Source organism: Salminus brasiliensis, chromosome 18 (assembly GCF_030463535.1).
Source record: "Salminus brasiliensis chromosome 18, fSalBra1.hap2, whole genome shotgun sequence".
Classification (NCBI taxonomy): domain Eukaryota; kingdom Metazoa; phylum Chordata; class Actinopteri; order Characiformes; family Bryconidae; genus Salminus; species Salminus brasiliensis.
In genome coordinates, this window is record NC_132895.1 from 30,420,623 (window position 1) to 30,437,495 (window position 16,873).

General features: G+C 43.0%; 1 protein-coding gene across 1 annotated transcript; it reads right to left on the reverse strand.

Annotated features, from left to right (window-relative positions):
- Nucleotides 1–305: 305 nt before the first annotated feature.
- Nucleotides 306–16,470, reverse strand: aqp3b (aquaporin 3b). The gene is made up of 6 exons (XM_072661332.1): nt 16,363–16,470; nt 5,932–6,058; nt 4,990–5,127; nt 4,242–4,360; nt 2,434–2,651; nt 306–561 (listed from the first exon to the last, which is right to left on the reverse strand). The coding sequence occupies exons 1-6, from the start codon at nt 16,468–16,470 to the stop codon at nt 369–371; spliced, it is 903 nt and encodes a 300-aa protein (XP_072517433.1). The 3' UTR covers nt 306–368.
- Between the last annotated feature and the right edge of the window lie 403 nt (nt 16,471–16,873).

Here is a 16,873-nt window from a genome sequence, read left to right on the forward strand (position 1 = left end):
GGCTCTAAAATAAGCAGAACCTGATCAGATCTTAGAGCCTAAGGGAACGGGGAGGTCGGACTGTCTACTTTCTAAAAATGGAAAAACTGGGACTTCGAGAACTCCAGCATTTGCGTCCACATCTGTGTCCTACGGTCGAAAATCACTTATAATAGGAATTAATGGGCAGTTGCTAAATTTTGTGAGCAAGCAGGAATCCTTTCTCAGCTCATTAGGGGTCATTAGGGGTCACCAAGACCTTAACAATAAAATAATAATCATTTTAGGGAAATACATTGGAGCTGTCCATCACAATCCACCAGAAAAAAGAGCTGAAGTTGATTTAAAAAATCACAACAAACAGAAATGGGTTCAGCCAAAGCCAATCTTCATGCCATCTCGCTCTTCTCCGTGCGGCTAGAAAGCTTTAGCCTCTCCTTCTCTTCCCGGGCCGCTGCTGCATCTCTGTCCCGGGCCTCTCCCTCCAAGTGGAAGCCCACCATCAGCTGGTACATCAGCACACCCACCACCGAGCCGAAGAAAGGGGCGAAGACCGGCACGAAGAACCAGTAATCGTTAGCCCTGCGGCCGAGAGTCAGAGGGAAAGGTCAGTGACTGACTATTTTCACAATTTAGCAGACGACTTTCCCTTCACGCTTCCAGGTGAAGATGTAGTCAGCAAGCACTGCGACACGACCAATAAGCTCACTAGTTTGTGAAATGAGCTAGCTAATTAGCATCAGCACTGTTAGCTTCTATGCCAGCAGCCTGTTGCAAGACCCATGACCTGCAACTAAAACCAAGCTTTCTGACACTGGGCAGCACATTTCTCTCTAGAATCCCTTGATAGTCTTGAGATTTCATTGTACCCTGCACAGATTCAAGAGACCCTGTGCCAGACGCAGCAAAGCAGCCCCAGAACATAACAGAGCCTCCTCCATGTTTCACAGTAGGGACAGTGTTCTTTTCTTGATATGCTTCATTTGCACAGTCCCATGGATCTTACATTTCTGAATAATATGAGCAACTGTGGTCACAGGAACTTCAAGCTGCTTGGAGATGGTCTTATAACCTTTACCTTTAACATGCTTGTCTAATTGTCTTTCTAATCTTCTGAGACAACTCTTTCCTTCACTTCCTCTGGTCCATGTTGAGTGTGGTACACACCATGTCATCAAACAGCACAGTGACTACCTGTAGCCCTATATATAGGCCCACTGACTGATTACAAGATTGTAGACACCTGTGATGCTACTTAGTGGACACACCTTGATTTAACATGTCACTCTGACAGACAGAGGGAAGGACCGATAGACAGACAGACAACTAAATAGATAGATAGACATAGGGTCTGCCAAATAGTGCTTGGGCCCCTATTATCCTTTAGATAGATAGATAGATAGATAGACAGACAGACAGACAGAAGGACTAATAAATAGACAGACAGACAGATAGACAGATATCTATCTATATAGATAAATAGATAGATAGATAGATAGACAGACAGACAGGCAGACAGACAGACAGATAGATAGATAGACTGACACAGGGTCTGCCAAATAGTGCTTGGACCCCTAACCAGCTAACAACAGATAGATATATAAATAGATAGACAGACAGACAGACAGATAGATAGACAGACAGACATACAGATAGACAGGCAGACAAATAGAAAGACAGATAGATAGACAGACAGATAGACAGACAGACATACAGATAGACAGGCAGACAGATAGACAGACATATAGATAGACAGACAGACATACAGATAGACAGGCAGACAGATAGACAGACAGACATACAGATAGACAGGCAGACAGATAGACAGACAGACATACAGATAGACAGGCAGACAAATAGACAGACAGATAGATAGACAGACAGACAGATAGACACAGACATACAGATAGACAGGCAGACAGATAGACAGACATATATATAGACAGACAGACATATAGATAGACAGATAGACAGACAGATAGACAGGCAGACAGACAGACAGACATACAGATAGACAGGCAGACAGATAGACAGACATATAGACAGACAGATAGACAGGCAGACAGACAGAAAGACATACAGATAGACAGGAAGACAGATAGACAGACACATAGATAGACAGACAGACTTATAGATAGACAGATAGACAGACAGACATACAGATAGACAGGCAGACAGACAGACATATAGATAGACAGACAGATATATAGATAGATAGATAGACAGACATATAGACAGACAGATAGACAGATACATAGATTAGCATGATACCATTTGCATGATCTCTTCTAGTCTCTTCACCTATCAGCAGATCTGGATGGCATGGTCCTAACACTTAACCTGCACCTTCAACCACACCGGCAAGTCTGCACCACCTTCAGAAAGGCCTGGTTGCAGTGGGAGTGATGGGTGTGAGCATGCATTAGGCATGTAGCTGAAGCAGAGGTGACTCACGTAAAGACCTCACTGCCCCAGCCTGCGAGCGCAGTAAAGATGCGAGGTCCCAGGTCCCTGGCGGGGTTGATGGCGTACCCCGAGTTGAAGCCCATGGACAGGCCGATCACCAGCACCACAAAACCCACGGTGAAGGCCTCCAGCCCCCGGGGGATGGGGTTGTTATAGGGGTCGACGATGGCCAGAATACAAACGATCAGAGCTGCTGTGCCAATCATCTGGGAAGAAAGCGTAGGAGGTGTGTATGTATTTGGCCCTGTTAACTTGAGGGTGCTTGCACACCAACCTTGTTTTGTCCAGACGTGGTCTCAGCCTGGATCAAATAAACCATGGTCCCGTTCGTTTGCTGTGTGGTTCAGACTAACCGGACCAGACGTATACAGTGTCACAAAAAGACAAAAAATTAAAACCTTCTTGTAAAACATTTCGAATTTGGGTGTGTCTGTCAATTTGATCTTACCACCCCGTTACTCAACCATGTTTAGTTTGAATAATGTACTGTTGCCTTAAATGACATGACTAGACAGGGTCTGTCAAGCTCAACCCAACCACCCCGTCATGATTAAAATAATAATAATAATAATAATAAATAAATAAAATGAATGTAAAATAAAAAGGTGTAATTAAAGATTTAACACTAGAACTGTGGCCATTCTGAGGGCATTTACCATCTGTATTTTGTGAATATGGCATTTTTGGAATACTAGTGCACCAATAAAATATATTCAACCTATTAACATGCAAAATAAATATGACATATAAACAGTAAATGAAATATACAAAATAAATAAATGTTATAATATAAAATAAATAAATAAATGTTAGCTAGCATGTTGATTTTCCTGACTTATGTGATGCTTACATAACTACTTTATACATGACTAAAAGGTGACTATAAATTGCTAAAAGGTGTATTTAGCTTTGTCTGGAATGCTAGCGCACCAGTATGCATGGAATTTTCAACCTATCAATATGCTAACACAGTAAAACGCCAAACCCTAGAGGTTTAAACATTTAAAGAAGTTACATTTTAATGTATATTTCATGCAAAAAAAAAAAACATATCTAGGAAATTTAAAAACAGTCAATTAAAGCTAATGTTTAAACTTAGCGTGGTAACTTGCTAACTTTCAGTATTAGCTTTAAATCCTTAAGCCACATTGGCTCTGTTTGGAATGCTACTTCACCAATACCCATGAAATATATTCAACCTGTCTACATGCTAACACACTAAAATGAAAAATTAACAGGTTTAAAACATTTATAGGTACATTTTTTATGTATATTTCATGCAAAAGAAACTATATGTAGGAAATTTACAATAAATGAAAGCTAACGTTTAAATTTAGCATGGTAACTTGCTAACTTTCAGTATAAGCTTTAAATCAGTTAACCACATTGCCAGTATTTGGATAAAACAAAATACAAAATAAATAACGTAAGCTAGCATGTTGATTTTCTTGACTTATGTGATGATTTGTCTGAAATGCTAGTGCACCAATATGCATGGGATTTTTGACCTATGAACATGCTAACACACTAAAACGCCAAAACCACGTAGTTTAAAACATTCATAGGTACAATTTTAATCTATATTTCATGCAAAAAAAACAAAAAACAATCTAAACAGTAAATGAAAGCATGGTCACATGCTAACTTTCAGCATAGGCTTAACATCGGTTAGCCACATTGGACACTTGGATATCCTAAGGTTAGCTGACTAATATCAGTTCAGTCATTGGCAGTAAAATCATGGAGATGCTAGGACCATGGCTAAGGTCGCTTTGGAGCGGAAGAGTGCGCCTTACTTGGTCGAAGAAGCCGTTGACCAGGCTGAGATGGTCGGAGGGGTATGTGGCAAAGATTCCAGCCGTCGCATTCTCTCCAACCACAATCAGATTGCCCTTCCGAAACTCCCACAGAGCATCTACGATTACACGAAGCGGCAAGTTACGCAAAATCCTAACGGCAGCTATGTTAGCAGCTCAGATTATCTACAGGCATCCAAGAGGTCAAAGAGACCTGACCATATACATATTTCCCTACATTTCATTGTAACGTAGGCTCTCAGGCCTACCTTTAGGCCTTGAACTTGGCCTCAAGGTTCTCTCAGAGTTCCCCACCCTCTTACAGTCTCCGGATGGCATGGCCCTAGCTCACAAATTAGACCCTAAACCACATCCATAGCTCCAAAGCCTGGATGAAGTTAAAGGTGGGTTCGGAGAAGGGTGTGGGGCTCTATCAGTGAAGAGGATGTGGGTGGCCGTTGACTTGTAGTGTCTGTTAGCAAACATCGCAAACATTAGCCTCATAGCTTCAGCGCTAAACTGGAGTAGCAAGCGATTTGGTTGGAAACAAATGGGTTTGAGACAACCAGTGGACAATTCCAGGATATCTAGGCAGACTCTAGTCCTTCAGGAGGTTCTAGATAGGTTGTGAATGTTGAGCGGTGTCGAGACGGCCGGCAGCAGCTCTGAGCCGGGACTCTTTACCGAAGGAGTCGCTGTAAAACCATGCAATGTCCACAAGCTGAAGCGTTAGCGTCTCGCAACTCACCGAAATACATGACGAATATGATCCCTGATCCGAGGAAGGCTCCTAACGTCTGGAAGAAAAAGTAGAGAGGCAACTTCTTCCACGGCTCTCGGCCCAGGATGCAGAGGGAAAACGTCACGGCAGGGTTCAGGTGACCCCCTACAGGAACCAGAAACCAGAGGAGGTACAGTACAGACAGCCTGCAGGTTGACGGGTCTTCATCTTTCCAGCAGTCTGACGGGATGTGGGGAACATGTCTGGGCCGAGTCTACTTCGGTTTGATAAAAAAATCTCACTCCCTCTCGCTCTCTCTCGCTCCCCTGCACTTGCTACATAAAGGCTAAAATAGAGTGGCTTAGCGTAATCTCTCCATCAAAGAATGACATTTAGCTGCCCTCTAAATACCCTACATAAGTGGTCCCCAGGGTGGAATGATCTCCCCCCCAAAGAGCACAAACAAGGCTTGGGAGGGTTCTAGAGCAGTTACAGCCCCTATGCTTCACAGTACGTAGCATAACTGAACCTCCTTATCCCAGCCAACATGCTCAAGTTGGGCTCACATGGGTGAAAGGTCTTCTAATAAAGTGTTTCTAATAAAATGGCCAATGAGTCAAGGCACAAGGTCGATGTTTCTAATAAAGGGGCCAGTAATTGGAAGTGCAAAGTAGGTGTTTCTAATAAAAGGGCCACTGATTGAAGGCACAAGGTAGGTGTTTCTAATAAAGTGTCCAGTGAGTGGAAGCACAAGCTGTTTCTAATAAAGTAGCCAGTGGGTTGACGCACAAGGTAGTAGGTGTTTCTAATAAAGTAGCCAGTGGGTGGACGCACAAGGTAGTAGGTGTTTCTAATAAAGTAGCCAGTGATTGAAAGTGCAAAGTAGGTGTTTCTAATAAAGTGGCCACTGACTGAAGGCACAAAGTAGGTGTTTCCAATAGAGTGGCGTTTCTTGTAAAGTGGCCTTACCTGAGACTTGACCACACACCAGAATCCCTAGCATGGCAGCGAAACCGAAAGCGAAGTTCACCGTCAGGAACATTCCATGAGAGCCCTTGCTGAGAACCAACTGGGCCACGGCTCCACACCCAAACATCTGCAGCAGAGAAGCAAAGACAGGGGCAGTTCAGAGAGAACTACTGAAATTACACAGGCTGGTTAACCAGCCCTTGACCAGCTTAGTGTACCCCTACCTTGTTTAAATTGTGAATATCTCTATGCCGATGGGCGTGGTGGTCTCGAAATGAGATGCGTTCAGGTCAATTTCGGTCGTATTGATATCTTGGCAATGGAAAACACAGTCTAGACAGTCAGACGTTTGTAGCTATCTTGGCAGTGAATTGTCAACACAGGCGTGTGCAGCCTGATGTGCCAACCCACTGAAATAGCAATACGCCAAGGTCAGACAGACCGCGCCTGGCTCTTAAAGGGAGTGGCGAGTGACACGCTGATTGGCTTCTTACACGTTACGCCCAAAAACACCCATGATTAATTAAGACAATTACTACACGCCTTTTCCTGTTGCTACGATAGCAAAGACACACCGGCTCGCCTAAAAAGATTTTCACAAAAAAGTTTTCACATTACAACCCTTTAGCTAATTACGAAGCCAGGGTGTGAAAATTTAGGCATGCAGCTAGCACCATGCACCATGGGATATAAGCCTCCATTTCCTGTTAGATTAGCTCCGCTCGTAGCTCCAGCTCTTTTATTTTTTTAATCATTTATTTATTTATGATGAAACAGTGGCTGTTATCTGAGTAATCGCGGCTGCCATGCTTTTAACCGACGCGATAATTCCCTAAACCTGATCACAGATCAGCTTTTGATTACCATCCGATAGCCGTGTGCGTGGCGCTGCTGTACACAATAAAAGTCCTCGTTGTTATTGTATTGTTACAGTCGAAGTCCCCAGGGAGCAAAGAGAGAGAGAGAGAGAGAGAGAAAGAGAGAGAGGGAGAGAGAGTCATTATGGAAGATGTAACTCGCATGGCAAGGGTCAGGCGCTGGTGGCCGGTCCAGAGTGTCGCCGTTTAATGGGGAAGCTCGTTACCTCGGCCCGGCTGCCAAACAGGGTGAAATGGTATTAGCGAGGGAGCCTGGAGCGCTTTTCGCAAGACAGCGATTCCGTCTGAACCCCTGTGTTGGACTAACAAGCACAGGGACACTGAATCCGAGGCAATTCTTACACCCCCTCGTTAAAAATAAATAAATAAATAAATATGGCACTACTGCTACGAACAAAGCAACTTACTCCAAACTCTTTAATAAGGACATTTTTTAATTAAAAGAGATGGCACCCAACGTAGATCTTATGTAGCTGGTCACCAGCTGGTCATGTCTTGTGAGCATTGGTATGCCTGTCAACCAGCACCAGACCTGAAAAGATCTGCTGAAAAATTCAGGTAGCTGGTTTCGTATGGACTAGGCTGGTTGTTGATGGTCAAGGTGGTTGACAAGCTGGTTTTCCAGAAGAAAACATACCCTTGCATTTGATTTTGGTCAAGCTCAGTCATGCTGGTCAATCAGCTTGGTTGTGCTGGTCAACAAGTCATATTTGGTCATACTGGTGGTCTAGCTTGGTCAGGTTGACCATGCTTGTAGACCAGCTAAACCATCAAAATCTGGTAGCTGGTTTTGGGTGGTCAAGGCTGGTCCTTGATGGTCAAGGTGGTTGAAAGGTTGGTCGTCCAGAAGAAAACATACCCTAGCATAGTGTATGTTGCATTTGATTTTGGTCAAGCTCGGTCAGGCTGGTCGACCGGTTTAATCATGCTGGTAAATCAGCTTGGTTGGGCTGGTCATGCTAGTTGCTGGTTGACCAACGAAGTCATAGTTGGTCCAACTGGTGGTCTAGCTTGGTCAGGTTGTAGACCAGCTAAATCATCAAAATCTGGTAGCTTGTTTTGGGTGGTCAGGGTTGGTCCTTGATGGTCAAGATGGTTGACAGGCTATTCGTCCAGAAGAAAGCATACCCTGTGCTGGGAGGCTAGCTGGTTAACCAGCTCTTGACCAGCATAGTGTATTTAATTTTGGTCAGTCTGGTTGACCTGTTTGTTGATGCTGGCTTGTTGTTCATACTTGGTCAACCAACTAAGTCATACTTGGTCATACTGGTGGTCTAGCTTGGTCAGGTTGTTCTAGACCCTGGTCCTTGATGGTCAAGGTGGTTGAAAAGCTGGTCATCCAGAAGGTCAATCAGCTCTTGGCCAGCATAGTATATGCTGTATTTGATTTTGGTCAAGCTTGGTCATGCTGGTGATGCTGGTCATGCTGATTGACCAGCTTGGTGATGGTTTGGTTTTGGTCATACTGGTTGTTTAGCATTGTCGTGCTAGCAGACTGGCTAAACTCAATCAAAAACAAACCCTATACCAGCTGGAGCTTGACCAGCTTGAGCTAGCCATGCTAATTTTTCCAGGAGGCTAATTCTTAGCTACCTACTCGTTGTCAGGTTAATGGTAGGCTACATGTAGCCTTATCACATGATCTGCTTGACCCTGCCTCATGTCAAGCAAGTCTACGACTTTAGCCTCCGCTTGTTTTTTGGATGTAGCGAAGGCAGTCAGTCCAAACAGCTGGGCTATTTATCGCACACCCAGATTGAGAATTCCCGAAACGCACACACGCACCTCAGAGGGTCAAAGGTTCGGAGGAGCCTCGGCTGTAAACACAACAAACGGGAATAAAATAAAATAAAAAAACAGGACTCTAATATGGCTCTGCGCTCCAATAACACTGGACAGGAAATGTTTGCTATTTACAGAGCCACGCTCGGCCCGGGGTACCCGCTTTGGTCCGTGAGCCGCCACCAAGGAATGTGAGGTATTATGCACAGCATGCACTGGTGATGTGTGTGTGTGTGTGTGTGTACCTGTTCTACCCCCTACAGCGCTATGCTCCCCAGCTAAGCTGAGTAAGTTATAAGGCCAAAACAACATGGGCTGAGAGAAGCTGCTCCTGCTGCTCCATAGACATCACCAGGACTTGATTTGAGGGGGAGGCAAGCCTAGTTTTGACGGACCACCATTGTTTCCGCCATGTTTCCTGTAGCATTTTCTTTTAGTTTTGCACTCAGAGCTTTAAGCTGTAGCCCAGGCCCAGGACCTCATCAACATGGCTTGTGGCTAACGCCACTGATGTTGGACGAGAAGGCCTGGCTCGCAGTCACCGCTCTTATTCATTCCAATGGTGTTCTGTCAGGTTGAGGTCACGACTCTTTATGGACCTTGCTTTATGCACTGGTGCGCAGTCATGTTGGAACAGGAAGGGGCCGCCCCCAAACTGTTCCCGCAAAGTTGGGAACATGAAATTGACCAAACTCTCTTGGTATGATGAAGCGTTAGGAGTTCCTAAGGGGGCGAACCAGCTCCTGAAAAAAGAACCCCACACCATGATCCCCCCTCTACCAAACTTCCCTCCACCAGCATCCGCTGACCCCACTCTCTCATTTTACGTTGCCTACCACTTTGTGAGGCTAAGTTGCTGTCATTCCTGATCGCTTCCACTTTGTTATAATACTACTGACAGTTGACTGTGGAATATTTAGTAGGGAGGAAATTTCACAACTGGACTTGTTGCACAGGTGGCATCCAATCGGGGTACCACACTGGAATTCACTGAGCTCCTGAGAGCGACCCATTGTTTCACAAATGTTTGTGGACGCAGGTGCTTGGTTTTTTACACCTGTGGCAATGAAATTGATTGGAACACCTGAATTCAATTATTTGAATGGGTGAGTGAATACTTTTGGCAATAATTTGGCCAAATGTTGTACTTTTTTCACTCTTATTAGGACCACTCTTTGGAAAGAATTGCAGGACTTACAGAGGTCCTGCAATCTGAGGTCCTTTGGTTCATTCAATAGCCATAAACATATCTGCCATTCCCAATGACTGTTCTGATCAAGTTCTCCAGGAATCATGCTGACAGAATGAGGGTAAGTTCATTGAGTTCAGTCTATCAAAATTCACAGGAGATTTATGGTTTCTCTGACAACTTGCACCAGTGTAAGATGTGAGATATTTACATCATTAGAGTCTAATAATAATTCCGTCACAACGTTCCTAGGTGCACTTTTTTTCAAGAAGGTTGATTGCTCAACCTTCAGAGACTTTCACCCCAAGAGTGGATCCCCCGCAGGAGCTTCTTGCTTTTCACATTTAATGGCACGTTTCCTGTCTCATAAACCTTTTATATGCAGTGTGGTTGACACAAGGTTCAAGATATCACCTCTACAATGGACATCATTAACCATTCCTAACCATTGACATGCATGCTCTACCGTTCCAAGCACAGCAGACCGAAGGTATCTCTAGGATGCTAATTGGCTGTTGACCGCAAGCCGCTGTGTGCACGGAAGAGCAAACTGCTAACCTCTGCTAACCTCAGAGTCTCATCCTGAGGAAAACCGGTCTGCCCGGATAGCCTCATGGCCTAATGATGGGTTATTAGCTACCTGCTTGTTGGAACCACTGTTATGGCTGTTAGTGGTTAACTTTCACACCAAGAACTAGTTCACAAAGGAATACCATGTTCATGATTTCAACCAATCTCAACCAATAGACATCATCTCTGATGCCAGGTTGACCAGCTTGGTAGGCGGGACTATGTTGGTTTCTATTGCCTTGCTAGCTTTCTAGTCTAAATAGACACCATGTTGAATGTTTTGAGGCTGTGCTTTAGCCTGCTCTCACTGTAAGCTGTTGATAAACCTACCTCCACCATGTTTGGAGGCTGTGGTTAAGCCTGGCTAGCCCTCACTGTGAGCTGTTGATGAAACTACCTCCACAATTTTGGAGGCTGCACTTTAGCCTGGCTAGTTCTCACTGTGAGCTGTTGATGATCCTACCTCCACCATGTTTGGAGGCTGTGCTTTAGCTTGGTTAGCTCTCACTGTGAGCTGTTGATGAAACTACCTCCACCATGTTTGAAGGTTGTGCTTTAGCCTGGCTAGCTCTCACTGTGAGGTGTTGATGAAACTACCTCCACCATGTTTGGAGGCTGTACATTAGCCTGGCTAGCTCTCAATGTGAATTGTTAATGAAACTACCTCCACCATGTTTGAAGGCTGTGCTTCAGCCTGGCTAGCTCTCACTGTGAGTTGTTGATGAAACTACCTATAGCCATTTCTTTAGAGATCATCATGACTCCACCATGTATCTTCTGAGTTTTATATGTAAATGTTGATGATGGTAAAATAGTGGCAAACCTGAATAAATACAGTGGAATTAAAGCTGCATGTAAAATAAGCTGCATATATATGTTTTCTTTGGTTCTTGCGACAGAAGCTGAAAGCGTGCACTGTAAATGATTAGTTACCTTCGAGAAATCGAGAGCAAAACAAGCCATATATTCCAGATGTGCTGAGGTTGTATTTTATGCTCCTGCTTAATATCACTACTTTAATAATGCAGTTCTGAGTTTGGGCCTCTTTGTAGTTGTATTTTTTAATAAGGAAGGCATGCACTACCTTAAAGTTCCCTAAATTGTCTTCACGGTTCAGAATCACATTTTACATGAAGGATTTTGCATGGAATGCTCCTCGGAGCCAAGAGGACCAAGCTGTCCAATGGAAGGAGACGAGATGAACGTCCCTGTTGGACACCCTCGACTTGTAGCCACCTCAGAAACCCTACTTCTTGGAAACCTTCTCAGTCATGTTTCATGTATTGTGGGATACAATACTTCTCAGTCATGTTTCAATGTATTGTGGGATACAGGGCCATACTGGGCTGAGACTCCAGTATGGACAACAGCTTAAAGTCCCCCCTTACCCCCTCCAAATCGAGACCATCAGCCATTAAATAGTTTTGGGTTAACTCTGGGAATATTAAGCTAATGTGGCTAACACTACTTGGAGGCTTATGCTAGCATGGTGTAATCATCCACACCTTCCTCAAGGTGTTTTCTGACCCCGTTTGACCCACTGTCATCCATAAACATGGAGTGAAGTACGTTAACATGGCTAAAAACAATGCTAGCACTCTGAATGCATCAAGAATGCTACATTTGTATGGATAGAATGATGTTTATATGGGACAAATTGTGCAGACAAACAAATAAATACATTAGAGCTCCACTACCAGACTGGCCTTTGGACTTAACAGATGCAGACATAGCCCTCTTTGTTTATGTCCATCAGATGGTTCCAGGAACAGCATGATTGGCATGTTTATCACAGTGCTTCTGAACTAGCATAGCTTCAGGCACTACTGGTGGTACAGGCTGATGGAGGGGGGACACACTCTGGTCTCGCAGAAGCATTAACCATTAACACTAAGACAACAGGAGATCAGATCAGATTAGACTCAATACTGTTATTAACATGCCCTCGCCTTGCCCTCGTTACACAAGTGGCAGGAAGATAAGAGAACTGATAAGAGAGGGTGAAAAACATTGATTATCTTCATCTACAAGTTTATCTGATGCCAAAATCGAAACAAACTAGCTAACCAGCTAACTACTCGAGTAACCGTTTTTTTGGTGACATAATCAGTCAAAATCTTCAGTAATCAAGTCATTATTTCAACATATATTCAGTCACGATCTTGAGGAAATCATTCATCCATCAAAGGCCTGAGGAAATAAGCCATAGTTTTTACATGTTTAGTCAAGAGGTAATAACTCATTTATTAGACATATTTTGTTAAAATCCTGAGGTAATAAGTAATTGTTATGACATACTAAGTAAAAATTTTGAGGTAATAAGTCATTTTTATTATATAATAAGTCAAAATCCTGAGGTAATAAGTCATTGTTTTGGCATAAGTCAAAATGTTGAGGTAAAAATGTATTTATTAGACATATTTTGTCAAAATCCTGAGGTAATAAGTAATTGTTAAGACATATTTTGTCAAAATCCTGAGGTAATAAGTCATTGTTATGATATAATAAGTAAAAATCCTGAGGTAATAAGTCATTGTTATGATATAATAAGTCAAAATGCTGAGGTAAAAACTCATTTTTCTGACATATTTTGTCAAAATCCTGAGGTAATAAGTAATTGTTATGACATAATAAGTAAAAATCCTGAGGTAATGTCATTGTTTTGACATAAGTCAAAATGTTGAGGTAATAACTTATTTATTAGACATATTTTGTCAAAATCCTGAGGTAATAATTAATTGTTAAGACATATTTTGTAAAAATCCTGAGGTAATAAGTAATTGTTATGACATAATAAGTAAAAATCCTGAGGTAATGTCATTGTTTTGACATAAGTCAAAATGTTGAGGTAATAACTTATTTATTAGACATATTTTGTCAAAATCCTGAGGTAATAAGTAATTGTTATGACATAATAAGTAAAAATCCTGAGGTAATAAGTCATTGTTTTGACATAAGTCAAAATGCTGATGTAATAACCCATTTATTAGACATATTTTGTCAAAATCCTGAGGTAATAAGTCATTTATTAGACATATTTCGTCAAAATCCTGAAGTAGTATGTCATTGTTTTCACATAATCAGTCCTGAGGTAATAAGTCAACAGTCAACAATCTATAATTATTTAGAAATAAGCCATCAAAATCGAAGTATTATTTTGACATATATTCAGTCACGATCTTAAGGAAATCATTAATTATTTATTATTCTTGTTCTGACATATTCTGCCAAAATCCTGAGGTAATGAATCAATTTGTAGACATATTTAGTCAAAATCCTGAGGTAAAAAGTTATTATTGTGACATTTTCAGTCAAATTCCTGAGGAATTAAGTTGTTATTTTGACACATTTAGTCACAATCCTGAGGTAAAAAGTCATTATTTTGACATATTCATTCAAAATCTTGAGCAATGGAGCCCCGAATAATTCAGAATACTGGCATTTCTTGCTCTACTTCTGGAGCAATCTGCTCCTTGTGTTGTGGCGAGACTCCATGCCTTGTTTAAAATGAAATGTTAGTAAAGAGCAAAGAGTAAGGCCCTTAAGGGACAGCGTTGTTTTACAAGACCAAAAAATGTCCAGATTTCCATGCAAATAAACCGAGGGCGAAAAGTGAAGGTGCACTTGCTCCACTCTCAGGTGCATGTAGCTTGTTACCTGAACCCAGTCTGAACATGGCAAGTCAAATGTTACGGTTTTAAAACAGTAAGCCTTTAAGCGTAATTTACTGCTGTGGTTTGTAATTAGCTCTGCTGTATTATTTCAGCTCTGAAAAGAAAAGGGGAGCGCCAGACATTTCTGGGCAAGTTCTGCTGCTGAAGTCAACACTATCCTTCACCCTATAAAAGCCTCATCTAACAAGCATCACTTGAGCTTATGCGGTATTGGAACGATGGCGATGGGATTGCCTTGAGGGAAATGGCGAGGCCAAGGGCTTGTTAGAACCAATACCGAAACCAGTGGCAAGGTGCAAACAATCCCAAGGCTTCAACAAGTGCAGTAAAAAAGCCTGGATCTGGCACAATGCCTCAGGAACACTGCGACTAGAGTTACGTATCATTTTGGAAAGTAAAGTTCAGAGTCGTTTAGCTGTCCTTCAACATTTCGGTTGAATGTCAGTCTTAACTTTGCCTCACGAAAGTGAGACGAAGCTTGGAATTGGTCAGATCTTCACATGGTCCATACCCTGTCTACCCAGATGTTATGCCACTGTAGCCATCTGTCCATACTCCTCCCCTGACAACACAGTCTTACTTCGTCGAAGGTTTACTAAAACCTGTAAAGCAGGGTGGATAATGGGGGCTGGAGTCCAGCACAGTTCGCCAATTTCCCTGCTCTAACACATCTACTCAACTTGGCAATTAACAGGCGAGTTGAGCCAAGTGTGCTTCAGTAGGAAAAGTACAACAGTGCCAGAACCGGAATTACCCACCTCTGCTTTAAAACTACAGCTGATAGGCGCCGTTTTAAGGATGCACTGTATGTTGTGGGAACACTAATCAGCACACTGGTTTGACGACCCAGTAGAATTAAAGCTGGTGTCACGTTCTGATGCTGAGTGTTCTACACTATATGGAGTTCTATGAGCGATGCCATGGAAGAACCACCTTTAAACCTTGAAAAGGTTCAGCACACTCTCAGATCCTCTTGACAAATGTGGTTCTTCTATGGCATCGTTTAAGGAACTCTTTAAAGACTGAATCCCACGGGTGGGACCATATTAACCAGGGGCCAAGCATGGCATGTCCTACCAGTGGGACCATACCTGTGACAGTGTTAAGCTGTTAAGATGTAAAGAAAGTCGTTCAGAGTGGTTTGGTGTGAAGTGCTTAGATCTAGAGAAACTTACTGAGTGGTGGTGAATGGTACCAGATGTCTGACGAGTGCAGATGCCTGTGCCGGCCAATGTCGCTTTAAGAGTGATGATGGAGAGAGAGCGCCATATACCCACCCGGAGAGAGCATAGCCAATTGTGCCCTCTCAGATTCTGGCTGCTGATGGCAAATTGGCATGGCTTGGCTTGGGAATTCAAACTCGCAACCTCTGGGCCATAGTGGTGTCGCATTGGACCACTGAGTCAGTCGAAGCCCAGCTGATTCACCATAGTTTTGAGAAGTGCTAAATTAGGTTGACCAAACATAAACTATTTTATTTATTTTGTTTTTGTTCTGGGAATTCTAAATTGTGGGGAAATCTGGGAATTCGCTGTGTTTGCTTCTACAATCGTCTCATATTGGGTTTACGGATTTTACGGCTTCAAACACTTTATCTTCATATTCTCTATGAAGCCCTGCCTAGAGAATTTTGTTAGGAAATGTAATGGAGGTCAATGTAAAAATATTTTTGTCACTTTGGAGCATTTCTATCGGTCCATTCATCCACTGGTCCATGTCAAATTGACTGAATGATTTTATTAAATATATATATGAACAAATCCAATATTAATATTTGGCCATATCAGCTATTAGGGTTATTAATTGGTCTTGGTAAATGAGTATTTCTTGCATGTTTTTAAGGTATATAACCCCATACATTTCTACACAAGTTCCTACAACTTAGGCCTAATTGAAGGCCTACCCCACTGGCTTTAAGGTCCTACAACATCCTAACCACAGTAGATGCCCGTGTAGTCCCCAGTGGTCCACAGTATGGCCACCCTATCTAAATCCATTCATGGTGAAGGGACACATTATTCAAATTCCATATAAGACATGGTGGTGGTGGTGGTGGTAGGTTCACTGATGGGTTTGGGAAGTAAATAAATAAATATGGCTATAAGTGTTGTTGTCATGGTGACCCTTGGTTCCATTCACCACCACCCCTCTACAGTGATCGCTTTCACACCAGTTCAGAGTAATTCAGTAGAACTGCTACACGTGACATCCCATCTGCTTGCATTTCAGAAATGTTGAAAGGTTGGTGGGATTCCCCTTAGAGACCCCAAAATCTGGATGCTTCTACCATGTAAATATGAGGAATCAAGTAGCTTGAAGAACAGCAGGAGGGTCTCACCACCAGTATGAGGGTTCCCAGGCACTCGGCCAGCGCCTGGCGCATCAGCAAGTTCCGGATCTGGAAGGTGTGTGCCAGCTTGTCCAGGAGCTCCTTCTGCTTGCCCATGATGCTTCAGTCAGCTGGAGGCTCGCCCGACAAAGGTGAGGAAAATGAGGATGATGATCAAGATGAGGACGATGGTCCTGGTAGTGTGCTGGAGTCAACTGTCACGCTGTGTGTGAGTGTGTCGGAGGAGCTTGGGCATCCCGCCCTTTTAAACTGAGGGGGGGGGACACACACAGACACACACACACACACACACTAAAATGATCCGTCTACACCTTTGAGCCCTCCCCTTTCCCCCCCTCCCTCTGCCTCCACCTGAATCTGTGCATGAAGAGTCCTACACCAGTTGTCTCTTTTATTTTGGCTCTTTTTTTTGTGTGTTTTGTCTCTTTCTGCCTCACTGCAGTGCATTCCTCCCACCAGATTCGAACCAGATTGTAGAGTGTGTGCTTGTGTGAGTGTG

Coding starts and splice junctions, on each gene's coding strand:
- aqp3b (XM_072661332.1), bottom strand. CDS start 16,470: ATGGGCAAGCAGAAGGAGCTCCTGGACAAGCTGGCACACACCTTCCAG. Junction 6,059..16,362: donor TGGGAACCCTCATACTGGTG/GTGAGACCCTCC, acceptor TCTCTGCTGCAG/ATGTTTGGGTGTGGAGCCGT. Junction 5,128..5,931: donor GGTGTGTGGTCAAGTCTCAG/GTAAGGCCACTT, acceptor TGGTTCCTGTAG/GGGGTCACCTGAACCCTGCC.